We start from the raw sequence: 24,663 nt of genomic DNA, 5'->3' as shown, positions 1-24,663 counted from the left end.
GTTCACCCACATGACTCAGGCATACTTAGGCATGGCTACCACTAGAGTTCAGTGCTCAAGGTGCAGGAACCCTACCATATCAGCGTGATATCTGGGGGTGCTTGAGGGTGAATTGCCTCTTGGATTCTCCTGCAGAATTGTGGGAGCAGCAGATGTCTGGGCCAGTGGGGATTCCCAGAGACCCTGGGACCTGATGAAACAGCCTGAGAAGGTGGCCTCTTGACTGGGCACAGGTCTTCCTGACCCAAAATACCTGAGCAATCTGCCCTTGATGGCACACTCAGGAGAAGCAATATAGGAGACATTGGTTTCTCCCAGGATCATTTTCCAATAACCAAATAGTCACAGAAAAGAACACGATTTTCCTTGGAAGCCCTGACTCTATTCCTTTCAGTGCAAGACACAGTGCAGTGGCAGAGCTGAGTGATCAGAACTCCATGGTTTCCAGCCAGGGCATTTCATGTAGTCCTGCAGCCACTTAGGCAGGTGGGAAGAAGCCCCAGAGCATTCTCAACACTTCCAAGCCCAGCATCCCTGAGGCTTCCATCTCCTCTCACTATTGTTTTGAAGGCAGCAGGGCATATCCCCCTTGGTATTCACCTGGCCCTGAGCTGATCTTTCAACTAAGAATGCAAATCTCTTGCCAATTTCCGCACAACTGGCTTTTCTATGATGCCCGCCATGTAACGGTCCATTAGGCTCAGTACCAGGAGGGGCCACCACTTGCTAATTGTCCTGGAGTTAGAACATCCATCAGTCAGGGCCACCGCAGCCCCCACCTGACCCCAAGCCCTCTGCATCATCAAAAACATCAGTTGGCTTTGCCAAGTTCTGGGCAGCCCCTGGAAAACGTTGCTTCACTGCTTTCTGATTCTCACCTCTGACGTTGGCTCCACTTCAATTTGAAGTAATGGATTTCCTTCCAAGCTGTAAAGAAAGAAAAATAAATGTGATCCCTAGGTGAAAAGGTAGCTCTGTATATTGAATTTAGCTATGTATGAAGCATCCCCAGATGGGAAGTCGTCACCACCAAGCCTTTCTCTCACATTTTATTTTAACACTTGTGTCTGAAATAATCCATAAGCTCGCCACAGAAATACACACACACACACACACACACACACACACACACACACACACACAAAACAGTACACAAGGACATTGTTTTAAGTTGATTTACCGGGCTGCTCAGGGCTCATTTTTCTTTATTGCTTTGGTTTCAACTAATGTAGCAGCTTTCTTATAAATTGGCCTAAATCCTAAGTAGACAAGTCCTTAGAGCTCTATGTGTTTGCCAGGAAAGAACTAATCAGATCTCCAAAGTTTACTCAAATTTGGAATTTCTTGGAAGGATCTTAGTGTTCTTGTTTGTCTGGTCATTCATGTGACTATTTAATAGATGTGAGTTCAGGAACAGTGTTAGGCCCTCGAAGGGATATAGAATTGAAACTGGCATGGCTTCTGACCTTAAGAGATATTGTATTCCTACTGAAGGAAGGAAAGCCACTATTCAGATACTATGCAGACAGGCTAAAAGTAACAAGGCCAAAAAAGTTAGGTATGAGTTGGATAAATGGAGTGTGGTGGGAATTCCAAGATGAGAGAATTATTGGATGTATTTGAAAGTTTCCAGTGTTTGAGGTAGATCTTGTCAATCACATGGAATTAGGATATGTGGAATGAAAATAAAAAGACTGTATTGAACTGGAAGACTGTGTGTGTGTGTGTGTGTGTATGTGTGTGTGTGTGTGTGTGTGTTGCGTTCACAAGCTCATGAGCTGCAGTTCTGTTCTTAGTAAGCAAACACATTGGGTACAGATGCTGGCGGGGGTCACAATGTGTGTGAGTACCACATAGGTATTATGGGAGGTGCTTTGTGCAGGGTTGTCTTGTGTGCATGTGAGTTGGGGGCACACACAGGATGTCGAGGGGGATGCTGTATGCTGACGGTATAATTGGGTGTGCATTTGAGGTGCGAGAGAAATGTCAAATGCATATGACATTTGACGTGATGGGTGTGGGGCACAGTGTGCATTACAGGTATGTTGCGGGAGTTAGACTTAAGGATGTGTATGTGTTTTTGAAGTGCAGCAGGGAGACAGAACTGGGCTGCTGAAGGCATGGAATAGCTGAAACAGGTGAGAAAAAAGAAGTACAATGAATACCCTATCCCTTTCCTATTTCCCCAGTGAAAACCTAGTAGATTCCCTCTCTCTCCTCCTGCTTTGACCCTCAGATGGCAGGAAGTGGGTGACTCTGCAGACAGAGTCAGTCCACGTGGCTGGAGGGGGTCCTGGTGAGAGAGAGTCTGAAAGGTCACAAGAACTAAAAGAAGGAGAAAGAAAGGTCAATCCCAAAGTGGCATTTGCCACAGTATTAACCAATTTATAGCACAGCCAGGGAAGGTGGAATGAATCTGCACAGTGACAGCTGACATGCTGGGAACTTGATGCCCTGGAGGAGACTTGGGTGGGACAATGCAACTGGAGTCCCTCCTCATGCCCAAAACCAAAACAGGCCACCCTCCTCTCTTTGCATCAAAGCATGATTCCAGCATCCAGAGCTATTCAATGATTTCCCTCTGCAAAGAGTTGCCATCACTCCACGCACATTTAAGCAGATTGCAAGCAGCTCTTCACTCTGTTTTTTGCTGGTACTTCTGGACTGTCAGTTAATAATCTGGAGTTCATCTTGCACAAATTGTAGAATTGGTTTATGTGAAGCAGAGAAATGATCCAGAGCTAGATGTCAGCACAATATCCCCCGGCAAGTTGCTGTTCCTTTGATTTCAGAGATGTACCATTTAAGTCTTTAACAAAGTCCATATGACCAGTCAGAAAAGATGAAGCAGTTAGGAGACCCAGAAGAAAAACCAAGTAGGCACAAAGGTGAGTTGGGAAACTGGTCAAATCCTAGCAAGCCCCAGACTTCCATCACAACCAAAGAAGTTAATGAGGTGACTCAGTGACTTCACTTTTTTTTTCTTTAGACAAGAGTTTCCCTTTGTCACCAAGGCTAGAGTATACTGGCATGATCCCAGCTCACTGCAACCTCTGCCTCATAGGTTCATGCAATTCTCCTGCCTCAGCCTCCAGAGTAGCTGAGATTACAGGTGTGTACCACCATGCCTGGCTAATGTTTGTATTTTTAGTAGAGATGAAGTTTTACCAATTTGGCTAGGCTGGTCTCAAACTTCTGACCTCTGTGACTGTGATTCTCCCATCTCAGCCTCCCAAAGGGCTGGGATTACAGGTGTGAGCCACTGCGCCACCTGGCCAAGATGACTTCACTTCTGCTGCATGAGCAACAAACCACCTGGAAAGAGGGCCTGTATCCTAATAATGCCATGCACAAAGATGTTCATTGTAGCATTATTTACAACAGTGAAATACTGGAAGCAATGTAAAAAAATCCAGCAACAGGAAATGATTAAGAAAATTATTCTATATCAATATGTCATTTTACAGCCATTAAAAGCAAAGTGAAACAGGTGCAGTGGCTCATGCCTGTAATCCCAGCACTTTGGGAGGCTAAAGAGGAAGGATCACTTAAGTCTAGGAATTCAAGACCAGCCTAAACCCTGTCTCTACAAAAAAAAAAAAAAAAAAAAAAAAAAAAAAAAAAAAAAAAATTAGTTGGGTGTGGTGGCACACACCTGTAATCCTAGCTACTTGGGAGGCTGAGCTGAAAGGATCGCTTGAGCCCAAGAGGCAGAGGCTGCAGTGAGCTGTGAGATCATGCCACTGCATTCCAGCCTGGGTGACAGAATGAGACTCTGTCTCGAAAAACAAACAAACAAGAAACAAAAACCAACAATGTCTATGGAGAGGCTAAAATAATCAGTTTAAAATGTGATCTTCAGCATAAAGATAACAAAACAGGATGTAACTGCTTACATATATTGTGGGTCATAACTATGTAAAATATAAATGGAAAAACACACATAAAAGTTCTAACAGTGGTGAGATCATGAGTGATTATTTTGCCTTCTCCTTTTTAAATAGTCCAAATTTTTCAAAATTAGCTTATATTATTTTTATAATAATATGAACCAGAGGTTAGCAAATTTCTTTCTGCAAAGGACCATAGAGTAAATATTTTTTGGCTTTGCAAGCCATACAGTTTCTATTATAACTACTTGACTCTCCTGCTGTCCTGAGAAAGCAACCATGCACAACACATTGTAAACAAATAGGCATGACTGTGTTCCAATAAAACTTTATACAAAAACAAGAAGAAGGTTGGATCCATCCCATAGGCTATAGTTTGCTGATTCCTGGTATAAACCTAAATAAGACTTTTGAAAGTTATTCCATGTTCAGTGACATGGAATAATTACCACTTCATTAAGCTCTAGCTATCACCTGGGAAAGCAGTCTTTCTAATCATAGGGGGGTTATGGGTCCTTAGGAAATGGCCCAGCCCCTGGAAATTGCATTTGACAGGCAGGGTCAGAGACACAAGGCATAGCTGGCTTGTGAAGAACAGCATTGCCTCTCTCTCCATCTCTCTGCCTGGGCTGTCAGGCTCTTTCTCTTTGCCGAAGTTATTCCCTACATCTCTCTGCCCACCTTGTACTTCTCCCTCTGCCCCCAGCTACATCAAATCCAGGAATAGGAGGAAAGAAGACAGGGAACCTGAGTGGATTGTAGAGCCAGGGCTGGGAAGCTCAAGGAAGGGGAAAGAGGTCTCTGTCCCACTTACATTGGATTCGAGGTCACCGGATGCAGGATCACCTGGGGCGCCCGGGTCGGTGTCTCTGGCACTGGCACCACATCTGAAAACCAGAGATTGGACATTCAGAAAACAAATGTGAAGTCCACAACCCCTGAAAAGGCCTAATTCCTGGGAGATGTGGCAGCTAGTATTTCACCAGATCTTGGAGCTCTGTCTGTGGCCAATCTCCTTTTTCCTTTTCTGGACCACCTGGACTTTATCTGCTCAGCTGGTCCAGTTTTCTGGATGACATCCTCAACAAAATTATCCACTGTTGAGGAGGGGGCTGCCAGAACCCCCAGGCATCTAGCCTGAAGCATTCATTAGTCATCTCTGAACTTCCTTTCTCCTAAGTTCCCTTTGGGATGATAAGGCCCCCTGGTTTCACATCTTCTCTGTACTCAGCTCAGGACCCTCTGACCATCTCTTCCCTGCTACGTGGCTCTAGACCCCTCCTCACCCTTGCCCATTTTTCCACGGCACTACACCTTCTCAGGCCTTTCCATTGTGCCTTGGGACCTCCTTGGGTCCCACAGTGCCCTAAGGTCTTCCCACTCTTTTCCACTTCCATGTTCAGCCATTATCCTGGAGTGTGGTGACTCTACTACTGCCCTCTTTGATTTCAGGCATCCCCACAACATCTGCCTCCATTCATCCCAGAAACTCCGTAACCCAGCAGGGCTTGTTCGCAAGGGGCTGCTTGCAGCTCACATGAAACTCACCTGGGAAGATGAACTGCTGCTTGTATTTGTAGTAGTGGGATGCTTGCAAAAGAAAGAAAACATCAAAGTGAGTGTCCCCAAGGAAACATCCCTTCAGGGACCGAATTGAGCTCTTACAGCCACCACGTGGTCATTCTCTGCCCACCTTCAAGAGTTTCCATACTTCTGCAGACATCCCTGCAGACGAGGGACTGCAAACATGTGTAAAGAAACCAGAACTCTAAACATTCATGCCAACCCTCCCAACCGACATTTCACACTCTAAAAGCAGACTGCTCCAACTCAGACATTCTAACTATAATACCAGTTTTGTGAAATACATAATTATACACACACACACATACACACACACACACACACACACAGAGAGAGAGAGAGAGAGAGAGAGAGAGAGAGAGAGAGAGAGAGAGAGAGAAAGTCTGCAAAGCCATAATCTAAAATATTAACTTTTCCCCCTTTTGGCAGAATGATTACAGTGGCTTAAAAAATCCTTTATGCTTTTTCTGTACTTTCCAAATTTTCTGTGCCAAGCATGGTATTAGTTTTCTTTTTTGTGGCTGTAACAAATTACTACAAACTTCGTGGCTTAAAACAACACAGATGAAACCTCCTACAGTTCTGGAGGACAAAATCTGAAACAAGTCTTACAGGGCTAAAATCAAATTAGTTCCTCCTAGGGGCTCTAATAAAATCTGTTCCTTGTCTTTTCCAGTTGTTTGAGGCTGCCTGCATTTGTTGGCTCATGGCCCCATCACTCCAACCTCTGCTTCTGCTGTGCCATCTCCATCTTCTGCCTTTGACCTTCTTGCTTCCCTCTGATAAGGACCTTTGTGATTACATTAGGGACTTCCCAGATAATCTAAGATAATCCCTCCCGCTCAAGTCCATAACTTCATCATATATGCAAAGTTCCTACTGTCCTATAAAGCAGCATCTTCCCAGATTCTGAGATAAAGACATGGACATCTTTTGGGAATGAGCATTATTCTACCTACCACAAGCATGAATTAACTTCTGAATTTAGGAAAAAGTATATAAAAGAAATATTCTGGACTTCACTGCTGGTTCCCTGACAATTCCTTTTACTTCTAATCTACTCACCAGAGGCCAGGGGTCTCGGACACTTAAAGGTTTCTAACATTAGCACTTACCCCATTAGGGAACAATGCCTGGAATAAGGGGCTTAGGGGTGTTGGGGGAAGAGAACACAGAGCTTTGTGTCCTCAAGTAAATGAAGAGGGCAGGGATATAGTAAGATAAGTCTGTATTGATGAATCCACTTCCAGAAACAATTTGATGACATTCAGGGACAAGCCACCACTGGAGTTGGTTTATCAAATATTAGCACAACAGCTCAGAACCTAGAGTCTAGAAGCTTTTCCTACAAGGTCAGATCTTTGCTCTGCCTTTGGTTATTTGTGGAGACTCTAAGTCTCACTGTCCACATGTGTAAAATGAGGATAATATCAGTTGCTTCCTCAAAGGGCAAGGACCATCATTATGAGATAGAAGTGTACTGAAGGTAGTATTATGTGAGAAGTAAAAAAGTTCCTCTTTAAAGTTTCCTTTCTTGTTAAAGAATAAATCATAAGTGTGCTAATAGCTCTTTGTTAAGCCCTGTCCTATGTAGCTGTTAGACATGCCATGCTTACCGGCATGTAGTACATTCTATGTCCTTGTACTTTAACCAAGATATCTGTGCTGGAGGTTCTCACAGGCATGACCCAGCTCTCCATTGCTTTAAGGATTTAGAAAAGTTTTAAGTTATTAGCCAATTGGGTTTTAGTTTAGATTGTGATGTCTAGCTCCAGCCAATGGAGATCAGACATAGCAGTAAGGACAACCCCAAATGCGTAAAGAATAAATATGTCTGTTTTCCTTTGTTCATTGTACTCTCATGGCAAAATGGCTAGTGAGAGTACCCTTCCTGCAGGCTGGGATAAAAAAATTGCATTGCTGAAAAATCCTTTGTCTCAGTACTGATTTTCTTTGTGGCACTGAGCATCTATTACCTAGAGTCTAGAAGCTGATCCTATAGGGTCAAATCTTTGCTCTACCTTTGGTTATTTGCAGAGACTCTAAGTCTCACTGTCCACATGTGTATAATGAGAATAATAACAGTCCCTTCCTCAAAGGGCAAGAACCATCATCAAGAGATAAAGGTGTATTGAAGGTAGTATGAGCTGTGAGATAAATAAATTTCTAAGCTCTCTTAACTTATAGACAAGAATGATAAGTTGTCTTAAGACAACTTATAATTAAGAGACAATCAGATAGTTCCAAGTGCTAACTAAATCTTTTGCTTTGGGGAAGCAGACAGAACACCCTCTTTGAGGTTAAAATTTACTGATAGATTCCTTTAGGATAGGGAGTAAGTCCTACTATCTCAGGATCCCAAACTCCTGGTTCTGTGCCTTGCACCAGTCAGTGTGTAACACACATTTGTTGAAGTAATCAACTCTTTGTATTATAGGTGAAACAGCAGAAACATTGGCCTTAGTCCGATTCCAGCTTATATTAAATACTTGGAGTCCAGATGGATACATTTTTGATTCTGGAAAATGGGATATCCAGGGCAAGAAGCAACATATTCAAGGTTACAGAGTAAAGCTTTAAAAGAAAAGCACCCTTCATGACTTCAGGGACTGTTTTACTGTTAGATAACACAAGTTTTTATTGCACGATACTATTTTATTAGTCAGTACGGGGCTAAAATTAAAACAGGAACAACTACACGGAGGCTTGGCTGATCTTTTTCCTCCCCAGCTCTGACAGTGATGGGGATTCAGTGTCGGCAGAAAAGGTTAGCTGACAGTTACGTTCTTTTTGGAAGGGAGCGGTTGGGCAACGGAGAGCAAGGGCTGCTTCAGAGAGTCTGAGAAGGGACAGGTGCCAGGCAACCGGACACCAGCAAATGCCTCTACACCCGGAGCCAACGCCCTCCTTGACTCCTCCCCATAGACCATGGAACAGCTTGTTCCTGGTGACCAAAAGGGAAACGCATGGACAGAAGAGGAGGAAAGACATTGCTGGGAGACCTGTTCTTCCCGCTGATGACAGACGCTGGCAAGAAGTGGCTCTAAAGAACAGCTGGTGACCCTGAGTGGGCTGCTCAGGAGAGCCAAGTGGCTCCTGGCTTGCTGGCATCCAAGATGACTCAGGACCTGGGAGGCTGCAGATGAAGTCAGAGACAAGCAGACCACTTTGAAGGAGCTTCCCCTCTGGAGGTAAGCCCCACGCCTACCCCGATCCTTCCCAAGAGACCAGGTAGGGGGTCTTCTAGAAGAAAAAAGGGTCAAGTGGTTGTCTGCCTAAACCTTTCAACTCAATCCTATGGGGTCTTACATAAAATCTACATTTCCACCAGGCACAGACTCTGCAGCTCTGAGTCTCTCTGGAGGCCACTTTCTCTCGTTTGCGGCACTTGGGCCCCTTCTTGTGACTGGGTCTTTGCCTTACCTCCCCAACCTGCAGAACTCAGCCAGCCAGTGACCCTCCAACCTAAATTTGTTCTCTTGCATTTGCTCAAGGACTCTTGCAAAGGCTCTTAGCCTTCACAGCCTTCATCACAATCTATTATCCCATTTTCATGCGTATGTTTATTTGGTTAACACCTTTCTTTCTCACTAAGCTATACTTTTCATGAGAACTGGGGCTGTTGTAATGAGAATAATGCCTGCCCCCCTCCCCGCCCACCGCTCCACCATAACATGTTCAGGTCCTAATCCCTGGAAACTATAAATCCATTTCATTATATGACACAAGGGACTTTTAGGATGAGATTACTTAAGGATCTTGAGATGGGGAGATTATCCTAGATCATCTGGGTAGGCTTGATGTCATCACAAGGGTCCTTAGAGGAGGGAGGCAGGGTCAGAGAAGGAGATGTGATCATGGAATCACACAGGTCAGAATGAGGAGGGGTCATAAGCAAAGTAATGTGGTCAGCCCCTAGATGCCAGGAAAAGGCAAGGAGATGGATTCTCCCCGAGACCTTCCAGAACAAACCAGCCCTGTTGACATCTTGGTTTTTAGCCCAGTGAAGCTCATTTTGTTTTGGACATCTGGCCGCTAGAACCATAAGATAATAAATCTGTGTGCTTTTAAGCCACTAAGTATGTGGTCATTTGTTACAATAACATTAGGAAGTAAATACAGGGGACACATCTGGTTTGTTCGCTGCTCCAAATCTAGTGCCTAGTATAGTAGTTGGTACACAGTAGATGCTTAATAAATACTGTTAATGAAATGAATGGATGAATGCAGTCTGAAGGCCAAGAAGAAAAGTTAAAAAGAAAAAACTGCAGCCCTGGGCAGTGCATGAAATTCAGGACATTCATCTGACAAACACTTAATGAGTGCCTTCAGTTGTAGGCAATGCCTTGGGTTTTGAGCATGGATTGGTGAGTGAAGGCATGCTGCCTGGTCTCATGGAGCTCCCATTCTGATGGAGGAAGCACTTAACAAGTGAGTATGTAAACCAGATCATGGGACAGAGTGATGAGCATAAAAGAGGGACTCAGGACAGACTGATGGAAAGGGGAAGTAAGGAAACACTTTCATGAGCTCAAGTGGCCCAAGTGAGGTCTCAAAAATCCTGCAAGCTCCACTAAAGGCAGATTTCACCTCCTTTCTTAATTTGAGCCATTAGAATATGCCATTTCCTGCAGTTGGTGTGTGTGTGTGTTTGTGTGTGTGTGTGTGTGTGTGTGTGTGTCAAGATGGCTCTAGGTGGCTCCAAAGAAAGAAGGTATTTGAACACTCTGTCCTCAGAAACCCATAAGACAACCATTTCCAAAGCCTCTTCATCTATCTTGCCATGGTGGATGTACCCACAACTCTGAATTGTTAGTCCCATGTTACCGATGAGAAACAGACCCAAACAGAGGCAATGCCATGTTCAAAGCTGCACAGTTAGGAAGGAGAGGAAGGAGCAAAGCTGGGATCCAACCCCAGGTCTGTCTGTCCATGAAGCACTCTTGATGACACCTTATACTGGGCCATGTCCCACACTGCCTCAGGACTCAGGGAAAGGTAGAGAACAGGAGTTCCACCCAACTGGCAGCGCACAGTCACAAATACCATGCTGCGCACGCCACGCTTGGGGTTCTAACAGCCTTTTTACCGCATGTCCTGAGGCTAACAGATGTGTCAAATGGCTGGTCACCCCCCAGCCCCTTTTGGACAAGAATGTTCTAGATGAATCAGCGCTGGAGACATCGTTATGCTTAGGCTTTAGCTTAAATAACCTTCAGAAAACTCAACATCTGGCAGCCAAAGCTCCATTTTTCATCAACAGAAGCTCTCAGTCAAGATTGGGACAGCTGACCAGACCTTCACACAAACAGGACAAGTACTCATGTCCCTGGAGGTGTTTTGCTAAAACTGCCTAAGATACAGGGTAGATCTGACAGTGCTTCCAAAAGGCTGTATTTTGTTTTCCATTTCAGCCCTGAATTTTATTATTATTCGATTCTAAAATGGATGTGCACTCATAGACATTGTAAAAGTGCTTAAGATAAGGTCCCTCTCCTCAACAACTGCCATGAATTTCTTACAGACTTTATTGCGCACATGTGAACACATATACACACTGGTACACACACATACGTATATGTAAATATTTTACAATTAACAGAATGTTATACTGATGACTTTGCAAATCACTTATTTTCTACTTAAGAAACATTATGGATATCTTTTCATGTCAGGAAATCTATAGAGAATACTACATTCCTTTGAAAGTTTGCAGGATATTTGGTTATACAGATATATGTGTGTATCCAACCATTCACCTCTTGATGGGCATTTGGGTTAATTTCCGTTTTCACTGTTACAATGAAGTCCTTATATACATATCTCTGCACCCCAGTGCAAGTGTTCCTGCATATAAATTCCTAGAAGTGTTATACTACTGGTCAAAGGGATGCACATTTGAAACTTTAACAGGGCCGGGTGTGGTGGCTCACGCCTGTAATCCAGCTCTTTGGGAGACCCAGAAAGGCAAGTTATTTGCCCAACATCAGATAGACATTAAGTGATAAAACTCAGATTTGAACCTAAACAGCTTGGCTGCAGAGCCCACACTCTGCCATGCCGAAGAGCTTTTCCCCAAAGGACCCCTTAGCCCAGTCCCTAGAGAGAGCCAGGACCTTGTCATGACCTGTCATGAAGCAGGAGGGGATAAGGTGGCATGCCAGCACAGCAAATTGTCAAGCACCCCTCCTTGGAGACTCTGGCTGAGGGAAGGAAGGAGCTAAGGGCTACCCCGATTATGCCTAGCTAGGCAAATCTCTCATCTGAAGATGCCAGCAGATTCCTTAAGGGGTGAAAAGAGCTGTGGTGCTTTTGTGCATAGTTCTCCCATAAAACGGCTCTTCCCCAGGCCTTGGTCCATAAACAAGCGCCAAACAATTTTTAGAGAAAATACTCCTAAAATCAGTGTTTCCAGAGAGTGAAGTGGCTATTGGCAAGCATGGGCCAACCTCCCCCAAGTGTGGGTGGTCATGGGAAGTCTAAGGGTCTTTTATTTCCCTTCATCCCCTTCTGAAGAAGTAAAAATGAACAACCCTGGAGATGGCGGTGGGGGCCTTCTGTCCGTGAAAATGCCGGGCAAGGAATCGGTGGCACTTACTAAGACGATGCAGCTGGTGGCTCGCGTTGCAATCCTTGGTGGCTGCCAGGTGAGTGGCCCTTGCACTAGGTGGATATGAGGCTGTTAAATTCAGACTTGAACTTAACAAAAAAACCCAACGTTCCAAGAATTCAAAATATCCCCCATCTCTGTGGACATGGCCCAAATCAAAACAGTGTGGGCAGGTGCTGTGATTAGCTTGTCCTCAGATGGGTGGTGGCATGTGGGTGCTGCCCAGGTGTGAGGCGGGACCTCCATTTGCCTCCTGGCCATTCGCTCATGTCTGGTTAAGCTTTAACCTAGGAGGCGTGAGCTGTGGCCAAGGACCTGGGTTTTTTTTTTAATAGCGTTGACTCAGGAGGAAATCAGACCCTAGGCCAGGGCATTCAGTGGAACGTTTGGTGATGATGGAAATGTTCTATACCTGAGCCATTCAGTATGGCGGCCACCAGCCACACGTGGCTAGTAAGCCCTTGAAGTGTGGCTAGTGCAACTGATAAACTAATTTTTAAATTACATTTAATTTTAGTTCATTTAAATGTAAATAGCCACACATGGCTAGTGGATACTATATTGAATAACACCTGGTTCCAACTGGCCATACCAGTCCCACCACCTTCTTCTTGAAGTCTGCTGCAGTGACACAAATATGGTAAGTAGGAAACATTCTTAGGGCCCTAGCACAGGAATTGGGCTAGGCTGGACCCTGGAAGAGATGGGAAGATTCTTAGGTCTGGTCTACCTGAAGGAAGAACAATGTCCCATTCTTAGGTCTAATGACAAAGGAGGTCAAGAAGCCACAGTGTCCCATGAGTGGCTTCTCCACTATCATCTCATAGCTCAGTGCATATTCCCAGCTCAGGTGCCCTGGAATTCCTGAGCTAGAGGAACCTTCCAGATCATCTTGTTCAACCATCTACATCTTTTCGGAGATGAGACACAGCAAGAATGCAATAGACCTGGATCTGGACTCCAGGAGTCCAAACTACTCAGTCACAGCCCCATCCTGACATCTGACTTAAGACTCAGTCTGCAGCCCTGCTCAGATGTGTGCCCCTAAGACCTCCAGCACAGACTTTCGATGCCAATTTTAACCAATTTAGTTCGTAAGACAACTGTCAACTCCAAAGCCAATAGCTCCCTTCTGTGACTTAGACTTAGGTGAAGACCCTGGGTTGTGCCTTGCCAAAAGACAGAGTCTCTAAGAGTTCCTGCATCTCTTTGAGCCTCTGTTTCTTCATCTGTGAAATGAGCTGATAATGCTTACCTTGTGGCTGTTCCAAAGTAAACAAGTGATATAGGATAATTGCTTAGGATACGATCAAGGTCAGTCCATGTCCTTCCTTGGCCCTCTCTGGTCATGGACCCATCGCCTTCCAGCATAGACTTGCTGCATCAGGGCTCTGGAGTGAACCCACCCCCTCCCTCATCTCTGTCCCTCCAACACTGCAGACCCCATGTCTCCCCAAGCATGGAGGTACCTGGCAGATTGAAGTTCTTCTGCTGCCGTGTGCACTGCGGGGAAGGGTGTAGGGGAGAAGGCGGCGTGGCGCTAGGAGGGAGAGGGGGTGCTGGCGAGGAGGGTGTAGAGGACGTCGTGGAGGAGGGGTTGCTGCTGGAGTCTGGCTGGTAAGGGACAGGGATGTGGTCCTGCAAAGAGAAAACAGGGCAGGAGTCAGGGACAGGCAAGGAAGCAGAGGCACAGCAGAAAGAGTGGGCTGAGTAGGAGAGGTCCCCACCCCAGCCCCCACAACAACCCTTGCCCTTTCCTCAACCACCAGATCCTTCTACAGTCTCTCCTGCTTCATCAGCCCCACTGGGCTGCATCCAGCTGTGGAAGGAACAGCCTCTGGCATCGATTTCCTGTCCACTGCTTGCTCCCCCAGAGTGAAAGGTGACCACATAATGAAAACCACACAGGTGACAGCCACGCACCCTGTGCCTCTTTGATTCTGAAAAACCCCATGCAGAGGTGTCCAGAGTACCCCTCCCATCCCAACACCTCTCCTCCCAAGTGTTTTATTAAAGAATCAACAGCCTGACAGCTTCAGAGAGAATGTGAGAGTGAGCCTTCAGCATCTTAGCTCGGGTCACAGCTGGAATCAGCTTGGCCTCTTCTCACCCCATACCAGCTCAAAAACAAGGATAGAGATAGAATCCATCTGTGCATTTTTGGAATAGCCTACTGAGTTGGACTTCCGAGCAGAGTAGTGAGTTGAACAGCAAACCCCAAAAGATGTCCACCCGGGACCTCTGAATCTGATCTTATTTAGAATATAGGGTCTTTGCAGACATAATTTGAAGTAAGGGTCCTGAGTGAGATAATCCTGGATTTGGGCAAGTACTAAATCCAAGGATAAATATCCTTATAAGAGACCGGGGGTTGATGGGGGGGAAGACACATGGAAAGGAAAGTCACATGAAGATGGAGGGAGAGACTGGGGTGATGCAGCCACAAGCCAAGGGCTGCTGGGGCCACCAGAGGCTGGGAGGGAGGCATGGGACAGATTGTCCTTCAGAGCCTCTATAAGGCAATCCTGCTGGCATCTTGACCTTGAATTTCTGGCCTCTAGAACCATGTGACAATAAATTTCTGTTGTTTCAGCCACCCAGCTCATTTGTTACAGCAGCACCAGAAAATTAATAGCAGGATCCAGAGTCAGGAAAACCTGGACTCAAATCCCACAGCCACCTCTTCTCTGTGCACGCTGGGCAAAATGCCCAACCTTTCCATTCCTCGGCTCTGTCCTCTGTAAAATGGGAATAAGGATAACATCAAGGGCACAGGGCTACGTGAAGATTCAATGATGTGGAGGCACAGGAGGGAGGAAGGCAGGCAGCGAGGAAGAGTAGCTGTATGCATTTGCAGGCATGTTCTCCCGAAAAGGGATACGTTGGTGCTGCCTGAACCTTAGAAAGCATTTCGCCTCTTTGGGACACTTTGCTTTCAACAGATGGCAAGAGATGAACAAAAGTAGCAAACGTCCACATCACTTAAAAGGGATTCCTGCCTCTCAAAGCCAGTAGAGCTAAGTGCTCCCAGGGGAGCCTTCATCTGTTCACCCACAGGACAGTGGTCACTTGATCCCTCCATTACTCAGAGGTCCACTCCTCAAGAGGTCCAGGTACCCAAAAATGTTTTCGTGTGGTCAGCAGGTATACTTACCTATCAACTCCAAGAGTAGGTATGTAGCAAAGGAGGTCAAGGGCAGAAGAGGAAATGAACATTCTCTGTCCAGACGCTTACTGAGTGGCCAGCTAGGTTGTACATTTCATCCTACCAAAGCCCACTCCACTGCCACTAAGTTCATACTCCTTCTGGGTCAGTGAGTCTCTCTTTATCTATTTATTTATTTTAGATGTGTTCTCACTCTGAGGCCTGGGCTGGAGGGTAATGGCACAATCACAGCTGACTGCACCCTCGGCCTCTTGGACTCAAACGATCCTCTCATCTCAGCATCCTGAGTAGCTGGGACACAGGCATGCACCACCATGCCCAGCTTTAAAAACTTTTTTTGTAGAGACAGGGTCCCACTATGTTACTCAGGCTGGTTTCAAACTCTTGGGCTCATGAGATCCTCCTACCTTGGCCTCCCAAAGTGCTGAGATTACAAGTGTGAGCCAACGTGCTCAGCCTCCTTATCCTTAACATGGGCTAAGAACATCCAGCTTGTAGTTCTGTGGTGAAGTTGAAATGAGTTATGTATCTACCTACCTCCTTTGTACTGGGTAGAGGCAGTTTGTCATCAGTAAATGGTAGCGATTATGTTAATGATATTGATTAAACTTTTTATTTTGAGATCATTGTGGATTCACATGTAGTTGTAAGAAGAGAGAGATCTTATGTTTCCTTTACTCAGTTTTCTCTACTGATAACATCTTATGAAACTACAGTACAATATCACAACCCAGATAGTGAACTGATACAGTCAAGATACAGAACAGATCCACCAAAATGAAGATCCCTCATGTTGCCTGTTTATAGCCATGACCATTTTCCTGCTCTCTCCTCACCATTCTCCCCTAATCTTTAACCCCTGGCACCTCTAATCTATTCTACATATCTGTCCAGTATAATAAACACTAGCTATGTGTGGTTTCTGTTTTTGTTTTTTTGAGATAGAATCTTGCTACGTTGCCCAGGCTGGTCTCAAACTCCTGGGCTCAAGCAATCCCATTGCCTCAGTCTCAATCCCAAGTAGCTGGGATTAGAGTTGTGCACTACTGTGCCTAGCTCTATTCTCCATTTCTATAATTTTATCATTTCATTGTTTTATCAGTCGAATCATATAGTATGTAATCTTTTCAGATCGACTTTTTTCCCTTGGAATAATTCTCCATAGATTCATCCAAATTGTTGCATGTATCGATGGTTTCTTCCTTTTGATTGCTGAGTAGTACTCTACGATATGGATGCACGAGAGTTTGCTTAACCATTTACCCACTGAAGGACATCTAAGTTGTTCTATATTTTTCACTATTGTGGATAAAGCTGCTATAAACATTTATTTACAGGATTTATATGAACATATGTTTTTATTTCTCTGAAATAAATGCTCAGAAGTACACTTTCTGGATAATATAGTAATAATATGTTTAGTTTTAAAAGAAAACACAAAAACTGTTCACTAGAGTGGCTGCACCATTTTACATCAGCAGTGTAGGAATGACTGATTTTTCTCTGCATCGTAGTCAGTGTTTGGTGTTGTCACTATTTATTATTTTTGCTATTTTAATTGGAGTACAGTGATATCTCATTGCAGCTTTAATTAGCATTTCCTAATGGCTAAGATACTGAACATATTTTCATGTGTTTACTTGCCATCTGTATATCCTTTTTGGTCTTGATTACTGTAGCTATATAATAAGTCTTGAGATCAGGTAGACCGATTGCTCTCACTTTTTTATTTTTCAAAAGAATAAAGCTATTGTAGATATTTTAGTTCCTTTGCCTTTTCACATAACTGTTAGAATAATCATGTCTTTATTTATAAAAATAATCTTGCTTGGTTCTTGATACAAATTGTGTTAAATCTATGTATGGATTTTTGGGAGAACTGACTTCTTAACTATGTTGAATCTTCCAATCCATGAACATGGTATGTGTATCAGTTTCCTAGGTCTGTTGTAACAAAGTACCATAAACTAAGTGGCTTAAAACAATGGAAATTTATTCTCTCACAGGTCTGGAGGCCAAAAGTTCCCAGCCAAAGTACTGGCAAGGCCGTGTCTCAGGATCCCTCTGAGACTTTAGGTGGAATCCCTCTTTGCCTCTTCCTACCTCCTGGTGGTGGCCAGCAATCCTTGTCATTACTTAGTTTGCAATTGTATCACTCTAACTTCTGCCTTTGTTGTCACATGGTGCTCTCCCTGTGTGTCCCCATTTCTCTTCTCCTCTTAAGGATGAAAGTCACATTGCATTAAGGGACCACCCTTCCAGTATACCCTCATCTAAACTTGATTATATCCACAAAGTTCCTATTTCCAAAGATCACATTCACAGCTCCTGTGAGTTAGGACTTTAGCATATCTTTGTGGAGAATACAGTCCAACTGGTATCTGTTTCCATTTATTTTGATCTTTGTTTCCTTTTACCAGCATGTTGTAGTTTTCAGCATACAAGCCCTATACATGTTTCGTCAGATATACACCAAAGTATTTCCATTTGTTCTGCAATTGTAAATGGCTTGTTTCTAATTTAGGTTTCCATACGTTAATTGCTACTATATAGAAATGTAACTGATTTGTATTGATCTTGTATTCTGTGACTTTGCTGAATTCACTAATTCTAAGAACTTTTAAAAATATATATATATATATTCATTGGGATTTTTGTATTTTCTTTGGGATTGTCTATATAGATAACAATGTCATTTGCAAATAAGGACACTTTTATTTCTCCCTTTCCAATCTGCAAGTCTTGTTTCCTTTTCTTGCCTTACTGCATTGACCAGGACTTCTAGCACTATGTTGAATAAGAATGGTGAGAGTGGACATCCTAGCTTGTTCCCAGTCTTATAGGAAAACAGTTTTTCATCACCAAGTATAATGTTAGCTGTAGTATTATTTTAGGTGCTTTTTACGAAGTTGACGAATTTCCTCATTTTTTTTTTGATTTCTTTTATCATGAATGGTTGTTGAATTTTGTCAAACAATTTTTTGATTCAGTTGATATAACCATGTTATTTTTTATTCTTAGCTTGTTAATACAGTGAATTATGTTAATTCATTTTTCAGATATTGAGCCAATCTTTTATCCCTGGAATAAACTCCACTTTCATACATTGCTGAACTCTATTTTCTAAATATTTTGTTACGTATTTTTACATCTATATTAATAAATAATATTAGTCTATAGTTTTTCTTTTTTGTACTCTGGCTTTAGTATCAGGATAATATGGGTATATATCATGAATTGGAAAATACACTCTTCTGTTTGGAAGAGATTGTGTACAGTTGGTGTTAATTCTTCTTTAGATATTTGGTAGTACTCTCCAGTGACACCATCTGGAGATTCTTTTTTTAGAGTATGATAATTTTAAAATTGCAAATTCAGTTTTCTTTAATGTTTACAAGGCTATGCAAATTATACATTTCATACTGGGTGAGTTGTGGCAGTTTGTGATTTTCAAGAAACGGGTTTATTTCATCTAAGCTACAACATGTATATGTGTAGCATTGTTCGTATGTTCTCTTTTTATCCATTTGATGACTGCAGGGTCTGTAGTGATGTCCCATCTCATTCCTAATCATTGTAATTAGAGTTTTCTCTTGTTGGTCTTGCTACAGGTTTGCCAATTTCATTTTTAATATCTGTTTTATTTTTCCTGCCTCCCTGTGAGTTACTTAAACATTTTTTAGAGTTTCATCTTGACATAGGGTATTTTTGAGTGTATTTCCTTGCATCCCTTTTAAAATGGCTGCTCTATGTATTATATTATATATACATAACTTATTGCAGGCTACTGGTGTTGATATTTTACCAGTTTGCGTGAAGTGTTCCTTTATGTCCTTTACCCTCCCCCTTTAATAACTGTGTTAAATATTTCCTATATACATATGTAGAACACATCAGCAAGTGTTATAATTTTTGCTTCAACTCTCAAACAAAATTTAGAAAATTTAAGAGGAGAAGGTATATGTATTATTGTATCTACTTGTATTTTTACTCTTTTTATTGTTTCCCGATTTTCCAAGATTCTTTGTTACTTCTTTTCTGTTTAAAAAACACCTTTTAGTTATTCTTTCAGGATATATATACTTATGACAAATAGTCTTAGTTTTCCTTCATCTGACAATGTGCTGATTTCTCTTTCATTTTTAAGAGTATTTTCACTATGCATGGAATTCTGAATTAAAAGCTTTTCTTCCAGCACTTGAAAAAATGTCGTGCCGCTTTCTTCTGGCCTCCGTGGTTTCTGATGAGAAATTTGTTGTCACTTGAATGGTTTCTCCCATAGGTAAAGTATTGTTTCTCTGTTGTTGCTTTCAAGATGCTTTTGTCTGTCTTCTTCAGTTTTCAGAAGTTTGAAATGATGTAATTTAGCATGGATTTATTTGAGTTGGTCTTCTTTGGTGTTTTCTGAGATTCTTTAATCTGTAGGTTTATGTCTTTTGCTCAATTTGGGAAGTTTTCAAACACTATTTCTTTAAGAACATTTTCAGCTTTGACTTCTTTCTTCTCTTCTCTCCTTCCAGGACACCAATGACACCAATGTTCAATTTTTTATTATAATCCCTAAGGCTCCTTGATACTCTGCTCAGGCCATTTTCTTTCTGTTATCCAGACTGTAATTTCTGTCACTCTGTCTTCAAGTTCACAAATGCCTTCCTCTGCTCCATCCATCTTGTTGAGTCCATCATTTTTTTTTTAAGTTTCTTTGTTTTTTAAGATGGAGTCTCGCTCTGTCACCAGGATGGAGTGCAGTGGCATGACCTCAGCTCACTGCAACCTCCACCTCCTGGGTTCAAGGGATTCTCCTACTTCAGCCTCCTGAAAAGCTGGGACTGTAGGCATATGCCACCATGCCCAGCGAATTTTTTTTTTTTTTTTTGTATTTTTAGTAGAGATGGTGTTTCACCATGTTGGCCAGGATGGTCTCAATATCTTGACCTCGTGATCTGCCTGCCTCGGCCTCCCAAAGTGCTGGGATTACAGGCATGAGACACTGCACCCAGCCCATCCATTGAATTTTTTATTTGGTTACTTTATTTTCTAATTGTATGTTCTAAATTTTCTAAATGCTTCTTCTTTTTATCTTCTGATTCTTTGCTGACACTTTGTTTCTTTTCAGGGACTTCTTATGTTTCATTAGTCTCAAGAATGTTCATAATTGCTTATTGAAGTATTTTTATAATGAATGCTTTAAAAGTGTCATCAGATAATTCTAAAATCCCAGTCATCTCAGCATTGGCTTCTATTGATTGTCTTTCTTTTTCCATTCAGCTTGAGATCTTTCTGCTTCTTGGTCTGACAAGTAATTTTCAATTGAAGCCTGAACACTTGAGTATTATTCTGTGAGACTCTGGATCTTATTTAAACCTTTTGTTTTTGCAGGATTCTTGTTAACACTGCTCTAGCAGAGAAAGGGGAGGTACTGCCTTATTATTGCCAGGGATGGGTAGAAGTCCAAGTTCTCCATTCAGCTTCTGTTAGCCCCTGAAGAGGGGAAGAGTTTCTCATTATTGCTGGGAAGGGATTGAAATCCAGCTCCCCCATAGGCCTCCACTGATATCACTCTTGCTGGGAGGGGTAAGAACGCCAAAAAGCAGGGAGTGGACTTGTTAATGATGGTGGTGGTAAAAGCCCTGAAAGTAGGTCTCCTTGAATCCTACCTCAGCAGGTGTGGGAAGGAGTGCTGCATTATTGCTGGGTGAGGGAAACGTTCATTACCACCAGCAGGGGTGACAGTCCCTACTCAACCTTCTCTAACACCAGCCCGGCAGGAGGATTGGGATGGCAGGTTTCATTCAGTTTGACAAAAGATGGAAGTCTAGACTCCCTACTTGGTCTTTGCTGGTATGGGTGGGTAGGAAAACAGATTTTTCTGTGGTGTTTGGCTGGGACAGGATGGTTATTGGGTAAAAGTTTTCTTCCTAAGCTGTCCCTTTCCTGGGCCTTTGACTAGGTGGGGCAGGCTTCTGTCGAGGCTCTTTTTTAAAAATCTATTGACACATCCAGATTGCCAGCTTCCTCAGTTCTCAGTCTGGGATACGAAGCTAAAAGAAGTCTCAGGGAACTCATCACTGTGTCATTGCTTGGGTCCCTAGCTGGTCTTCCTCCTTCTTACCCTCTTTCAGAGTGGTCTTATGTTTATTTTACATACAATGTCCATTGTTTTTAGCTGTATAGTTGACCCTTGAACAACCCAGATTTGCATTGCACTGGTCCACTTACATGTGAATTTTCTTCCACCTCTGCCACTTCTCAGACAGCAAGACCAACCCCTCCTCTTCCTCCTTTTCCCCAGCCTACTCAACATGAAGACAAGGATGAAGACCTTAACGATGATCTGTTTCCAGTTAATGAATGGTAAATATGCATTGTCTTCCTTAGAATTTTCTTAATAACACTTTCTTTCCTTTAGCTTACTTTTGTAAGAATGCAGCATATAAGACATAGAACATAAAAAATACATGTTAATAAACTCTTCGTGCTATTGGTAAGGCTTCTGATCCACAGTAGACTATTAGTAGTTAAGCTTTTGGGGTATCAACAGTTACATGTGGATTTTCAACTGTGGGGGTGGTTCCCTCAATAAATGTGTGCTGGATGAAGGGAAAAAGAAAGGAAGAAATGAAAAGAGGAAGGGTTGTATGGATGAAGAGAAGGAAAGAGAAATGGAGGAGGAAGATCTGTTTCCTCCCACTAGACTGTTATGTATTCATTTTAGAATCTGCAAAACTAAGCACAGAAACAAAAACCTAGGACGTAGCTAATGAATGTTATACAAATGAATGAATCAACTAAGCAACTGAAAGGAAGAAAGGATAGAGGGAAAGAGGGAGAGAAGGAGGGTAAATTGTCTTTATGGTAAAAGGACTTATCTCTACCTCTTTGAGGACAGGCTCATTAATACATATGGCACTCACTTTTCCGGGCAGAATTGTTACAATAGGAGAGAAAATCCCTTCTGCAGGTTAAACCCAGATCTGTGTCTGAATGGGACCAGTAGCTGGTGGCTGTGTTCCATTAGAAGGAAACTTATTAAACTCTACCAGATCGTGTAGGGAAAAGCTAATGGCATAATTCCTCTTTCTGAACATAGATGAGAGCTGGAAACATCCATCAGAGACCATCCAGTCCAACTACTACTTCATTCTACACGCTGAGACTCTGAGGTGGGGGGAATGGCCTCCCGGAGTCACACAGGGCATTAGTGGCCCAATCCCAAGTGCTCAGGAGCAGAAACACAAGGTTGTGCCAAGTAATAAGAAATTCACATCTGACTCTGGAAATTAAATAGAAGCATGTTCATCACCCAAGTTCCCACTTCACCCAGCTGAGCACTGATTTGGACATGGCAGTGATGGCCACTGTTCTCCCACGGACCCGTGGACATTTTCTAAAGAAACTGTCTTCGCCCTCTAACCCAACATCCTTTGTTCAATGGACTGTCCTAAACAGACACATGTGTATTGTGACCTCCATAACCCACTCCCAACACAGGACCACAGGCCAGAGCATAATGGCAGCTGACCAGTGACCTATAATATGGGATGGAATGATGAGATAAGTCATTAGGAAGAAGAGCAGAGAGTATTAGGAGCAAAGGCTGAGATTAGATGAGGTTCAAAGAGAATAGGGGAGCCACAACAGGCCAGAACACAAAGAAACCAAAGGTCATAAGGAGTAGGAACTATATGGAGGCAGAAGCAGTGACAGAGAAAAGAAAGACAAAAGTAGAAGATGAGGAAGCCAGCCAATAGTAACAACACATCAGAGCAGACCCACAAACAGTAGCTGAGTCAGGGTCATGATGGAAGACCAGAACAATGGTCCATGGACTTGCTTTGGGTCCAAGGAGCTGGATTGAGCTCAAGACCATACTCTATGTCTAGTTCTATGAGGCCCAGCTCCTAAACGATGACTTCCCTTTCTCTGAATTGCTCCATGTCCATCCTTTACAAAAGACAACTCATTTTGCTGAGCCAGCCTAGGCGGGTCTATGTACCTTACAGCCAACCAACAAAAGCAAGCCAGCATGCAACCACTTCAAACAGCTTGACTACAGCAGGCAGAGATCCAGCCTGTGCCTCTACTGCAGATGGTATTTTTGATGCCTTGATGTGTAAGTACAAGGGTTGTAGATTGGTCCCATAGGAATTGGCAGATGCTATTGCTTCTGCTTTTCCTCCTTCCCCCTCCCCCCTTCTCTTCATCCATCCTACTCTGTCTTCCTCTTGTTCCTTCTTCTTTCTCCTTCTCTTCCTCTTCCTCTTTCCTTCTTCCTATTTCTTCTGCCTCTTCTCCTTCTCTGTCTTCTTCATTATCAAGCTACTTCCATGCCCTGAGTATTTGGTCCTTTATATGTATCATATATCTAATCCTCTCTGCAATCCCAATAATACCTCCTATTTTGTCTATTCTACAGAAAGGAAAACTAAGGAAGACAGATCTTGAGATAACTGGCCCACAGTCACACAGCAAGTTAAAAGAGCTGAGTTGCATGCCCAGACTTCCTGACTCCAAAATCTACACTCTAACCACTGTGCTAGGTGAAAAAGCAAGGCCTTTGTGAACCTGGATTGACTGAACTAGACAGGAGACAAGACAAAGAGCATTAAAAAAAAATCTTTGAACCAAATTGGCTCAGAAATTTATTGCACTAACCACATCATTGCCTGACAAGAAGAATCTGTGTGAAGCCAGTGAGAAGAGAAATGGGGAAAAAATAACCCAGCCCTATGATAGATCCTGTCCACCTTCATGTCAAAGCTGCTTTCTTAATATAGGTTAATTTATTTCCCTTATCAAATTCTCCTGCTGGCTGACAAGCAGAGCAATGTCACAGTCACTGATCTATCTGACCTATGTTTCAGTCTCATCTGACACCAGGAGGCTCATTGTGCCTGTAAAGCCAGAGAGAAAGGTCTCAAGGTGGTTCTGAGCTCCTTGCCCCTCAAAATGTCACAAAAGAATGGGTTATAAGGGATGCACAGTTATTATACTTCCCAGGAGCCTTTCCATTTGAACTTGCTCAGCCCTCCCAGCAGTGGGGATCTCCTCTCCTAGAGATCTATATCTTTTGCAAATAACAAAGGAAAAGTGGACCCAGCCCGATGTTTTGAACAGAGGCCCCAAAATCTAAGCTGATGATAATAGCTAGAATTTCCTGGATCTTAACTACGGTCCAGGAAGTACACTGAATGTTCATTGTTGAATTCCAACCTCACAACAACTGTCTGAGGTTGGTGTTCTTATTGCCCACCACGGGCACTTTAAAACATGACTACAAATCTGTGGACTCTTCCCACTAAGAGTTGAGGTCTGTATTTCTTCCCTTTGGATCTGAACAGGCTTGTGACTGCTCCCATCAGTAACGTGCACAGAAGTGACACAGTCAAAGTTCCACCCTGTTTGCTAATTCA

At 43.1% G+C, this 24,663-nt stretch overlaps 1 protein-coding gene and 1 long non-coding RNA gene across 5 annotated transcripts in view; one reads left to right on the top strand and one right to left on the bottom strand.

Annotated features, from left to right (window-relative positions):
- KSR2 (kinase suppressor of ras 2) overlaps positions 1 to 24,663 on the bottom strand; it is a 532,721-nt gene that overhangs the window by 73,432 nt on the left and 434,626 nt on the right. For all 3 annotated transcript variants that reach the window (XM_074402180.1, XM_074402181.1, XM_074402182.1), the window contains exons 10-13: positions 13,554 to 13,722; positions 5,439 to 5,480; positions 4,705 to 4,777; positions 879 to 927 (exon numbers count right to left, since the gene is read on the bottom strand). In XM_074402180.1, coding sequence (XP_074258281.1) covers positions 879 to 927; positions 4,705 to 4,777; positions 5,439 to 5,480; positions 13,554 to 13,722 — 333 coding nt within the window. The remainder of the gene's footprint in view (positions 1 to 878; positions 928 to 4,704; positions 4,778 to 5,438; positions 5,481 to 13,553; positions 13,723 to 24,663) is intronic.
- On the top strand, positions 8,342 to 23,871 carry LOC120365056 (uncharacterized). 2 transcript variants are annotated; one of them, XR_005580086.2, is made up of 6 exons: positions 8,342 to 8,665; positions 9,807 to 9,905; positions 11,991 to 12,121; positions 21,543 to 21,604; positions 22,341 to 23,363; positions 23,667 to 23,871. It is a non-coding gene; the product is annotated as an uncharacterized LOC120365056 (long non-coding RNA). The 2 variants fall into 2 exon arrangements; XR_012518334.1 differs by having other exon boundaries at positions 22,341 to 23,871.

This window comes from Saimiri boliviensis, chromosome 7 (assembly GCF_048565385.1).
Source record: "Saimiri boliviensis isolate mSaiBol1 chromosome 7, mSaiBol1.pri, whole genome shotgun sequence".
In the NCBI taxonomy this organism is placed as follows: Eukaryota; Metazoa; Chordata; class Mammalia; order Primates; family Cebidae; genus Saimiri; species Saimiri boliviensis.
This window is presented reverse-complemented; position numbering and strand designations above follow the sequence as displayed.